The sequence below is a fragment of the Miscanthus floridulus genome, chromosome 19 (assembly GCF_019320115.1).
Source record: "Miscanthus floridulus cultivar M001 chromosome 19, ASM1932011v1, whole genome shotgun sequence".
NCBI classification, from domain to species: Eukaryota; Viridiplantae; Streptophyta; class Magnoliopsida; order Poales; family Poaceae; genus Miscanthus; species Miscanthus floridulus.
In genome coordinates this window covers 100,541,523-100,553,772 of record NC_089598.1, presented here as the reverse complement: position 1 = coordinate 100,553,772, position 12,250 = coordinate 100,541,523, and the positions used below count along the sequence as shown (strand labels likewise).

General features: G+C 47.3%; 1 protein-coding gene across 1 annotated transcript; it reads left to right on the top strand.

Annotated features, from left to right (window-relative positions):
- Window positions 1–8,791: 8,791 nt before the first annotated feature.
- LOC136525306 (RING-H2 finger protein ATL39-like) lies at window positions 8,792–9,613 on the top strand. The gene has a single exon (XM_066518311.1). The coding sequence runs from the start codon at window positions 8,890–8,892 to the stop codon at window positions 9,460–9,462; it is 573 nt and encodes a 190-aa protein (XP_066374408.1). The 5' UTR covers window positions 8,792–8,889; the 3' UTR covers window positions 9,463–9,613.
- The last annotated feature ends 2,637 nt before the right edge of the window (window positions 9,614–12,250 follow it).

The window sequence follows — 12,250 nt, the reverse complement described above, 5'->3', positions numbered from 1 at the left end:
CTGTATGGGTAAGTCTGGGAGGCGCGACGACCCTCGCAGCCAAACCGTAGGCACCCCATTTTCCTTTGCCAGCAAGTCGGCATCCTCCTCGCGCTCAGCCCGCTCGGCCTCATCCTCCCTCCGTGCCTCCTCCACCGCCTCCGCTATCTCCTCCCTGGTCTCCTCCTCCTCCTCATCCTCCTCCATGGCCGCTACGAACTCGTCGTCGTCGTCCTGTGGAGGAGGTGTTGGCTCTCGACGCCCTCATCGTCGCCGTCCTCCTCCACCCTGGGCTCCACCTCCACCCTGGGCTCCACCTCCCTGGGCACGCCCTCGTCGTTGTCCTCCTCCTCCTCCCTGGGCACGCCCTCCACCCTCAGTCTGTGCACGCCCTCCTCCTCCACCCTGGCTGGACCCCTCGCCACCAGCCAGTAAGGTCATAACCGACCTAATCTTCCTGATTCCACCGCCCACCATCAATCACCTGCAACAAAAGGAATAAACTATCAGTACGCATATACAAAAGTAAATGTATCATACATGTATAAAAGAGATGCAAAATAAGTAAATGTATCATACATGTATAAAAGAGATGCAAAATAAGTAAATGTATCATACATGTATAAAATTGCCATAAGTACTACAGATCTTACATGTACTAGAAATAATCATCAAGATCATCGATAGGTGGGCCAAAAATCTCATCATCGCTATTGTTGACGTAATTATGATCGTCTCTCAAAGTCTCATCACTAGCGACACTGCCTGAATGGTGTTGCTCAAGTAATAACAAGTCCTTCGCGTTGTGAACCTCCTCTCCATCATTCCCATCAACAATGACCGTATCATTGTCTACTTCCATTGCGAGATCTACATCTAAGACAATCTCAAAACTCCCTTCTAATCCTTCTTCTTGAAAGAACTCTCCGTCATATGTGTTTGCATCGATGTTATAATCATCATCGTTTGGGACGGGTACTTTACCATGCGGCGATACCTTGTACACAACATCATACGCCTTAAGACGGTCTTTGGTTTGGCACGGGTATGAGAGATAATAAACTTGCGTGGCCTGTTGGGCTACAATGTACACGTCGTCTCCTAGCAAGATGGATGACTTTAGAACTTCGACTAACCCAAGCTCAGGGGTCTTTATCACTTCTTTGGGATGAAACCAATGGCATTTGAATATGATAGGACGAAGAGGTACACAACCAGGAAACTTGAGTTTGTATATTTCTTCAATTATTCCATAGTAGTCCAACCCATCTGTGCCTAGCGTGAAAACACCGGTATTTGTGGTTCTTCGATTCGGCCGACTCTGCTCGTGCCGAGTTGTGTGAAAGCGATATCCATTGACATCGTACACAGAGAATGACTTGACCCTAAATTCAAATCCATTGGCAACTTGCCTCAACTCGGCACTCATAGACACGTCAGTTTTGGCCTGCTAGTTCAAGTAGGATGATTCGTTATATATTTGTCGAGTTGAGAGTTAAGTACAAACAACCAATGAAATTGAACAATACCTCCTCCTTGAACCAACAAATAAAAGTGGGATTTCGTTCTCTCGCGCCATGTCTTAGAAGGGTTTCAACTTCCGCTTCGGTGGGTTCCCTCCGTGATGGACGATGGTAGAGGAGAACAAATTTGCTGTAACGGCCGTTAACAAGAGGGTTGGATGGGTGCATGCGAAATATTGACAAGAAAAGAAACAAGTTTGTGTAAAACTTACGCAATGTATGGGCCAACCTCTTCAAGGTTCCGCAACACATATAGCTGGATAGAGCGCCACTCTTCTAGGCTCAACATCTTCAAGGTAGGTTCACTTGCACTTCCGAGTTGCCCTCGGAAAAGGCTGAGGGTCGACTGATTGTCGGCAGCATTGTAATGAGGGGGTGGATTATGCACGTTAGGAAGGTTGTCGGCATAGTATCTTGTTGTGAAGTATGACACCTCCTCCACAATGGATGCCTCTGCACAGGAAGCTTCAATTTTGCATTTATTTTTGCATTTTGTTCTAAGAACCTTTAGGCATCGCTCAATTGGATAGCACCAACGGGCATGCACAGGGCCCCCCATTTTTGCCTCATATGGTAGGTGCAAGAGCAAATGTTGCATCGGATTGAAGAAGCCGGGGGGAAAGATCTTCTCCAACTTGCAGAGCAACACCGGGGCCATTCTTTCCATTTCTTCAATCTCGGTCTGAGATATCTCCTTAGCACATAGCTTGCGGAAGAACATGCTCAACTCTGCCATCACTCGCCAGATGTGATCAAGGAAAAGCCACGAACCATCACCGGAAGAAGGCGTTCAATCCATATATGGTAATCATGACTCTTGAGCCCTGTGATTCACATGGTACTTAAGTTCACACCCCTCCTCCAATTCGCTGCATACCCGTCAGGGAACATCAACGATTGGAACCATTGAAGAACTTCTTTCTTTTGGGCCCTCGTTAGGACGAAGTCGGCCTTAGGCTTCTTCCATGACTTCCCGCGTAAGGGAGGCAACATGTTTAGCTTTGGTCTATCGCACAGCGTTGCTTGATCCAATCTAGCCTTGACATTGTCCTTTGACTTTTCCCAGTCCATGATTGTGTGAAGGACCGCCTCGGCGAAATTCTTTTCAGTGTGCATTACATCAATGTTATGTGGAAGAAGGAGGTCCTTAAAGTAAGGAAGCTTCCACAAGCACGACTTGTGTGTCCAGGCATGCTCTTTTCCGTATCCCATGAAGCCCCCCTTTTCATTGTCGACCACAAGACCATCTAACATCTCAAGAACCTGGGCACCTATCATCATTTCCGGTGCAGAGTCTTCCACTGTGACACCTTTTCGAAAGTTCTTCTTGTCTCTCCTGAATGGGTGGTCAAGAGGGAGAAATTGTCGATGTTTGTCAAACGAAGAAAACTTGCCCCCCTTCTCCAACCGAAAGAACTCCACAGCTGACTTGCATATCGGGCATGGCATCTTCGTGTGAACACACCAGCCACAAAATAACCCATAAGCCAGGAAGTCATGCATGGAATAATGGTACCAAATATGCATTCTGAAGTTTGTCTTTGTGAATTGGTCGTATGTCACTACCCCTTCGTCCCATGCATGGACCAAATCGTCTATCAAAGGCTCCATGTACACACTCATATTAGCCCCCAGGTGTCCTGGAATTATAAGTGACAAGAAAATATTTTGCCGTTGAAAGGCGACGCCAGGTGGGAGGTTGAGAGGGATGACGAATACGGGCCAACATGTGTATGGTGAAGAACCCATACCATCAGGATTGAACCCATCAGTTGCCAGTGCAATGCGTACATTACGAGCCTCGTCAGCTTTGTCGGTATGCTTCCGATCGAAGCTTTTCCATGATTCACCATCGGACGGATGTATCATCTTGTCAGTGTATCGGCGTCCAGTTTTGTGCCACGTCATCTGTTTTACGGATTCCTCACTCATGAAAAGCCATTGGATCCTCGGTATGAAAGGAAGGTACCTCAGGATCTTTGCGCCGACTTTTGTTTGCGTCTTCCGACCATCACCAGATTCTAACTCAATGTACCTAGATGCCTTACACTTCGGACAGTACTTATCGTCAGCATGTTCTTCCCTGAATAAGATGCATCCGTTCGGACAAGCATGTATCTGCTCGTACGACATCTTGAGTGCACGAAGGATTTTATTTGACTCATACGTGTTCTTTGGCAGAACGTGATCATCCGGAAGTAGGGTGCCAACTACTGTCAACAGTTGATCGAAGGATTCTCTACTCCAGCTAAACTGGGACTTCACAGCCATTAGACGTGCAATGGCATCCAATTTAGAAACATTGGTGCGCCCGTGAACGGGTTGTTGTGCCGCATCCAACATGGCGTAAAACGCCTTTGCAGTTTGCTCTGGCTCTTGCTCTGCACTTCCTTCATCGAAAGCCATGTCATGGTCATTTAACATTTCTGCCACCCTGGCTTCAGAATCAAACTCCTCGATCCGTTGTCTCACGACCTCTTCTCTCGCACGATGGCGTTCACCATGCATGGTCCACCGGGTATAGTTCTCTACAAATCCATTGTTGACAAGATCTTTACTCATCTCCTCATATGTTTTCATTGCCTTGTTCTTACACTTCCTACAGGGACACCAGGCATGTCGCCGTCCGTTTGCAAATGCCTTCGTCATGAAATCATTGGCCTTCTCAATCCATTCATTTGTGTATTGACCCCTCTTCTGATAGCCCGTGTACATCCACTGACGGTCATCCATCCTAACATATAGACGATATTGCAGTTTAGAGCAATAGAGTAGTAGTGCTAGAGAAAAACCATATGAGATGATAAAGAGACATCCATGTTCTTGGTCGATTCACATAGAAGATGTTTGCTAGATTGGATGATGAGATTTTACCTAAGGTTGAAAGGCCGCTATGTCACTTGTAGATGGAGGCACAGCTAAGCACATTGGCATGCATGCCGCCGTGCATTGTTGTCTGAAGCAGGCAAGCTGGCTTCGCCAACTATGTAACTTGTTTACTTTATTTCAACTAAGATTCCGGTGCAAGTTATCTTGCTAAAATACATATCTTCCAGCTTTACTACCAAAGCAAAATTCCAGTCTGCAAATTAAATGCCACATCATGGATTGATTCGGTGGCACAGACTTAACTTTGTGAATTGTAACTAGCGGGCAACAAGTGGTCTCAGTCATGCATCAATTGAGACTGTCTGAAGTTTTGTAAAGATGAGACGTTGCCGGTGAAAGCCCCTAGAAGCACATACAATTGCTGTTTTAGCAATAAATGAAATGGATATAACAACAAAATTTAAGTATTCTATTATTGTCAGATTTCATTATCTAAAAAAATTCAGCCCGATTCCATGTACATATCTAACCTACCAATTTACTAAGAAATCTGACTTAATTGAAAGCAAATACATGAGCTAGGAAATGTACCATTTGGTAGGTTAGCTACAGTTTATGTGTTCACGTACATGTAACAAACTTATGATTCCAGGGCTACAATTACTGGGATGCATGCAGAGAGGAGTACTACTGCTTAATATATCACTTTAATATTATTGACGCAGGTAATAGGTGCAGGAGAGATTATTAGCATATGAATATCCACGTGGGGGCCCATGTACTCACATCTTATTATTAGCTGGCACTTGACATGGGACCCACGTTAGACAGAGGACCTCTCTACTATTCACATGCAGTCTCTATTAGTTCTTACACTAGCACTAGCCGATTTGCAAATCAGGAGCTGTCTCAGTGTGTGAATCGTGTGATTCCTATATATTTGGCCACAGCCCCCCACCCCAGGCAACACCCATGGCCGTGGGATAGCTGGTAGATCTTAGTCAAGGTCATGTACTCATGTAGGACTGTATGGCTTCGAAGCAGCAGCTACCAGCAGCATGGGTACGGTGGTCGGAGTGCGAGACATCTGGAAATGGTTCTGCTTAGTAGTCTTCATTTCTAGCACCTCTTGAAGGATCAGTGGGCCTGTGTAGGAAAGACGACGGACCGGTGCACGAGCACATGCAGTTGCAGCTAGGACTCTAGGATGTGCAGCTGATATACGATTTGTAGATCTTTTGTGAACAGTCTCATAAATTTCCACTCCGTCTGCGCTTTTGAGTTTCAACAAGCATATGAAGTCTGAAGCAGCCATAAAAATGTTCTTTTATCCAAGGAAATATAGACTATGGAAGACAAGAGCATCGTGACTGCACCGTGGCCCTCTTGGTTTGGGTTTTGCTATCCTGGCTTCGTTCCAGTGGACAGAAAGGTTGCAGGAAGACAAGAGCACCGTGACTGCACCGTCTACCTTTAAATGTTGTTTAAGTGGTTTTGCTTTTGATTTGTCGTTGTAGTAATTTCTCATGCTTTCCCCTTCTAAAACTTCTTCCACTAAGCCACTTGCCTATTGCCGGCAAAAAGGTTAACGGGGCTGCTGTATCACGCCAAGCTTTAGGATTTTACCTAACTAGTGAAAGCTAAACTTAAAAAATTATGCATCGATCACTCTACTATTGAAAGCTTTATCTCTTACAAGACGAATTCATATCGTTTTTTTGCACTTGATCTCAGTATGAATATGAATTCAATGAAACTACATTCTACAGACAGATAAAATGGTATTACAACATTTCACTCCAGGGGAACTAGGAATGAGGCAATTCGAAACACATATTCTCTGCAAGGGCATGTCTACATGATAGAGAGAGAGATAGATCCACCCCTAAATCAACAACCAAAACTGAAGTTTGAAACTGAAATTGCAATATGAGAAGATAGATTAGCAACAAACCTCGGCAATGGATGAGGTTGCAGCCCTTCCTTTCCCGGTGGCGGCGGCTGTGGGGGACCGCCCGGTGGCGGCGGTGGTGGAGGGGAGGAGGCGGCCGCGGCGGTGGGGAGGCGCTGGCGACAGCGGGCAGTCGCACGCTTCTAGCCTAGATCCAGGACGCGGCCGCGACGGCGCCGGCGAGGATCAGTCGACACAACAAATAGATGAGGTGATGATCGAATTGTACTGTGCGGTACAGACCTTGGCCTGGAGCTTCTTGTTGTGGGAGAGGAGGGCGTCGTTGTCGGCCTTGACGGCGTCGAGCTGGCGCTTCAGCGCGTCGTAGTCCTTCTCCAGCTGCTTCGTCTTCCACTGCGCGCGCCGGTTCTGCGACGGCGTGGAGGGGAGGAGGCGACGGCGTGGAGGGGAGGAGGCGGCCGCGGCGGTGGGGAGGCGCCGGCGACGGCGGGGAGGCGCCGGCGTCGCGTGGAGCGTGCGGGCGCGGGGAGGCGCGGGCGCAAGTGCGGGGGACGGCGGGGAGGCGCCGGCGACGGCGGGGAGGCGCCGGCGCGGGGGACGGCGGCGGTGCGGCGGGGATGCGCGGGCGTGCGGTGTGTGTGTGTGTGTGTCTGCACGATTTGAGGGAGAAACGGCTAAGTGAATGCCTCTATTTACCGAGTGCCTAGATATACGGCACTCGGTAAACTCAAGCACCGCAGCCCAATTACATGTGGGCCTGGTACATGTTTACCGAGTGCCCAGATCTACGGCACTCGGTAAACAGAAGCACCGCAGCCCAATAACATGTGGGCCTGGTACATGTTTACCGAGTGCCCAGATCTACGGCACTCGGTAAACAGACAGGTGGGCCGTGGCTAACCTTTACCGAGTGTTTGAGGTCACACTCGGTAAAAGTATCCATTATTTCATGCAAAACAAAAATGAAAAAATACCAATTTAATCCTAAAATTCACCAAACTTTCACATGAACTATTTCATGTCATCTATTTACTATCTAAAAAATTCCAAGTTCAAATCATAATGTTGAATTTCACTCTTAATAGAAATCCTACTCGTCATTGTGAATGTTTAGCGTCTCTTTGGGAGATGTACCGGTTCGGCAGCGACGAATGTAAAAATACTCCCGAAACGTTATGAAAATTTTTCTATAATATAGATGTATGCTTCAATGTTAATTCTTCCAATCTCGTGATTTATCGAGTTCGATTTTAATTATTACAATTAAATTTACACGATATGTATCTAATTATCATAAAGAATGAAAATTTTGTGAAATATAGTAAATAAATCGAAATAAACACCATATTTTGGAATGGAGTACTAAATATCATGTGTGGATAGAGGAAAAAGAATGAAGGGAAAAACAAGAAATTTGGTTGAATTTTACCGAGTGTTGCGCCAATACACTCGGTAAAAGATAGTGTTTACCGAGTGTTGTGCACTTACACTCGGTAAAACTTTATTATTACCGAGTGCAAATACTTCTACACTCGGCAAACATGTCATGCCGTGACGCCGTTTGGCGCACGGTTGGTATACTAGGTGACGTGGCACCTTAATACCGAGTGTCTGTTTTTACCGAGTGCGCCCCTTCGGTAAAATTGTAGTTCTACCGAGTGTCTGAAGTTACCGAGTGTGCGGACTCGGTAAAGCGGTCTACTACCGGGTGTTTATGTTTTCCGAGTGTTGACACTCGGTAAGCAATGTTTTCCGAGTGCCCTGACTTTTGACACTCGGTAATTGTCGGGGCTCTCGATAACTACACAGTCTCCGGTAGTGCCTGCGCAGCTCCAGCACCATGGTTGCCGTAGGTGTTTGTCTAGGCAAGGACGGGCAATGCATGGTAACGGCGCCGATGGCCTTGAGCTCTGCGCTTTAGCTCTAAGCATGCAACAACGGCGGCGAGCATTCTGACTCCAGGTAGCCTGTAGAGGCTAAAGCTAGCTAGCTTTGCAGTCTAGAGGACTGTAAACTTACAGTTGATTTATTTGATTTACTTCTCCCAAACAAACAATGACAGAGAATGAACACATTTTAATTACACTGGTAGGTTGTGCACATGCAAATACAAGTGGAGTGGTTTTTTACACTTGTAAGTGATTATTATTATTACTATGCGTCCAGACATGGCCTACGAGAGTTAATAATCATATCATTGATAATGGTAACATGAGAAAGCACTGTGCATAAGATTTTGCACTATATACCTTAGAAGAATTGCGCGCTGATGACGACGTTGGTAAATTTGGTTTTAATCCTAGAAAAACACTGCAACTTGTGTTTAACCTATTCGGTCGTCAATGTGGACCGGATGTCACCTTGGACATTGGCTACTTCTCCTCCACACGTTGGCTACTTCTCCTCCACACGTTCTATCTGCGTCCTAATGTTCATCTCGTTTCGATCGCACTTCACCCATCCCAGTATATATTCTAGTATCTATCTACATGTTGATGACTCAGTTTTTTGTTACCTTGTAGATAGAATCATCGTACCATCGCGCACATATACGGCTGGGGATCAGCGTTATATAGCACTAGTAACACCAGAAAAGGCTAGCTCCTAGCTTAGCTGCAGGGTTAATCCTAATTATATATATCCACCATGGACGACGCTGTGCGGACTGCTGGTGCTGGCCCTAGCACTGCGCGGTGGGGCCGCCGCTCGACTCTCCTTCTGACATGGTCGCTGGCCGAGCTCGTGACCATCTTGGTGTACGCCTTCGCCGGCCGGCTCTGGGGCTTCGTCGTCGCCGGCGTGCTCCTTGCGCTCGTGTTCATCTTCACGTGCTACTACCTGCGGCGCTCGAGGGGGTCGGAGGAGTCAACGGTGGGGCAGCAGCCTGCTGAGCCACGACCGCACCAGCTGCAGGCCAACGGCGGCGTTGGCCTCAGCCAGGGGGACATCAAGGCCATCCCGGCGTTCGAGTACCGCGCGGCGGACGGCGGCGGCTCAGGGCCGTCGTCGTCGTCCTCCGCGGAGGAGTGCGCGGTGTGCATCAGCGTCTTGCGGGACGGGGAGACGGTGAGGAGGCTGCCGGCGTGCGGCCACGCGTTCCATGCGCGGTGCATCAACGGGTGGCTGCGTGGGCACGCCACCTGCCCGATCTGCCGTGCCGGCATCATGGTCGTCGCCAGCGACGACGGCGAGCCATCCCCAGTGGCGGCGGCTGTGTAGTACAGTATGTTGGCCACATTTGTGATTTGTTTCCTAGTATATCTCATACTAGTGACATGTTAGTAGTTCTTGCTTTGACTTTCATTCAAGTGGAGTTGGTACACACAGTTCGATTTAGCATGTTCTTATAGTAGATTTTGAGCATAGGTTCTTGTACGGTATTACTGTTGTTTTAACATTCTGAAAGTTAAAGATATAAAATATAACACAAATATTTTATACTACTCCCTCTATCCTAAAATATATAAAATATAACACAAATATTTTATATTACTCCCTCTGTCCTCAGATATATAAGGTATTAAAGTATTTAAAATTGAGCTCGGTGCATCCGATTGGTTGTGGAAACGTCGACCTAGACCAAGTACTGTCACCTTTCACCGGTACTAGAGGGGGTTTCCCATGCAAATATTTGGGGCTACAACTCCATATTAGAGCACTGCAAAGGATTCATGTCCAACCTCTCATAGACCGGATTGCCCACAGGCTACCAAAATAGAAAGGAAGATGGCTAAACAGAGCGGGACGTCTCACATTAGTAACCTCTGTCCTCTCCTCCATGCCAACCTACCACCTGACAGTGTTTCCTCTCGCCGCATGGGCTAAGAAGAAGATAGATAAAATCAGGAGGTCTTTCTTGTGGAAGGGGGAGGAGAATGCAAACGGCGGACACTGCCTAGTTAACTGGCAGACAGTTACCAGACCAAAAGACCTTGGGGGTTTAGGCGTCCTTGACCTACAGAGATTTGGGCGAGCTCTCCGGTTGCGATGGCTTTGGCAAGAATGGGCGGACGAGTCCAAGACTTGGAGCGGCTCGGAGCTCCCGTGTTCTGATGATGACCGCCTCCTCTTCAACTCTTCAATCAATGTATCTGTGGGAGATGGTGCAAAGACAAGATTTTGGCATCACAGTTGGCTCGATGGACAAGCTCCTAAGTACCTAGCCCCGAACTTGTTCCGGCTAGTCTCAAGGACTAACCAAACGGTGCAAAAGGAGATGCGGAACAACAATTGGATACGTAAACTAGGGAGGAAAATCACCTCGGTTACCCACATAGAGGAGCTTGTATCCCTGTGGATACGAATGCAGGATGTGCACCTACAGCAGGGTGTCCAAGACACCATCACCTGGCGTTGGACCAATGACGGGATTTTCTCCACCCGCTCGGCATACAGAATCCAATTCAGAGGTTCGCTCCCCACATTCCGTACGGAATTGATTTGGAAAGCGCATGTGGAGAACAAATGCAAGATCTTCGCCTGGATCTTAGTGCAAGATAAAATTCTAACGGCTCGTAACTTACAAAAGAGAGGGTGGCCGCACCAACAACAGTGTGTCATGTGCAACGGGCCCTTAGAAACGAGCCTCCACTTATGCCTTTGTTGCCCTTTTGCCAAGGCGGTTTGGGATCAAATCCTATCGTGGTAAAACTTCACTCAACTGCAACAACAACTCCAGGTAAACCCCACCCACATCAAGTCATGGTGGGAAGACGCGGTAGCGAAAGTGCCAAGATCTGAGCGGAGGCGGCTCAACGGGGTAGTTATCTACACCATCTGGAATATATGGAAGGAGAGAAATAGGAGAATTTTTGACAACTTGATACAAACGGGGCCGCAGGTAGCCGCAAGGATAAAGGAGGACATCCACCAAAGGAGGAGAGCTCTTGAGTACGTTTAGCTCACGGGCGTATGGGGGGAAGGGGGGGATGAAACCTTAACCTCGTCTGTCTTTGCTTGTACATAAACTTTCTTTCCCTATCTTAATTGAAAGGCAGAGCTCCTGCCATTGTGTTCAAAAAAAAGTATTTAAAATTTGTTACAGATTATAAGGTATTATAGGTGAATTAACTCCCCAAAACACCAATCACATGTGTATCCACCATAAGTGTCAACCACCGGACTCAAAATATGGTAAGCACAAGGTCTCTCCATATTTAAGTGAAGGCTACATGTGTCCATTTGGCTTATCTAATAATTTATCCTAAATTCCTAAGATACTTTATATTATAGGACAGATGGAATATATATTACTCACTTATAAAAAGTGCATAATGTTCTTGTTGTCGTCACTCATGCTTGGTGTTCACCCATTTCACCCGTTGCTCCAATTTCACCGTCTTCATCCTCCGTTGTGCCCCCACAAGTGCACCATCACTATCGACCCCCGCCCGCCTTCAGCAGCCCTATCCCTGCCCTCGCCTCCTCGGGCTTGCTTGCCACCGCCACCAAGTCCAAGTCTACCCCGCCCGATGGTAAGAGCATGGCACAACTCTCTCTAGCTGGGCGGCGAGGAGTAGAGATGTGGCTCGATCCCACCTCGCTCGAGCACAAGAACTCGGCGAGGACCGACGACGAGGAGTGGACGTGGCCCCAGCTGCCGCCTCGACCTGCCCTCGTCTCCTTGGGGCCTTGCTGCATTTGTAATCATCTTTTAGTTCTGGTGATCAAGGTGACAATACAAACTTAGATCTAACATGTATGCTAAAGATGTGTTAGACATTAAAATTTGATCAAGATCTGAGTTGAAATAGAGAAGAAATGGCGAAATTTCCTTGCTAGACAGGACCATATGGTGGAGTCCAGTAAGTCAACTAGGAAACAGTGCCTATCAGATGATACGACGAAAAAAATCACCCTACGGATCATCCGGTGCACATCAGATAACTGGCAGAGTTGAATATTGTGTTTCTACAATCCATCCACCGTCTCAAGTCATTCAAGATCACATCTAAGACTAAGATAGACACTATAGTGCATCCTTGTAAGATTTAGGTCTTAGAGCTTG

Coding starts and splice junctions, on each gene's coding strand:
- LOC136525306 (XM_066518311.1), top strand. CDS start 8,890: ATGGACGACGCTGTGCGGACTGCTGGTGCTGGCCCTAGCACTGCGCGG.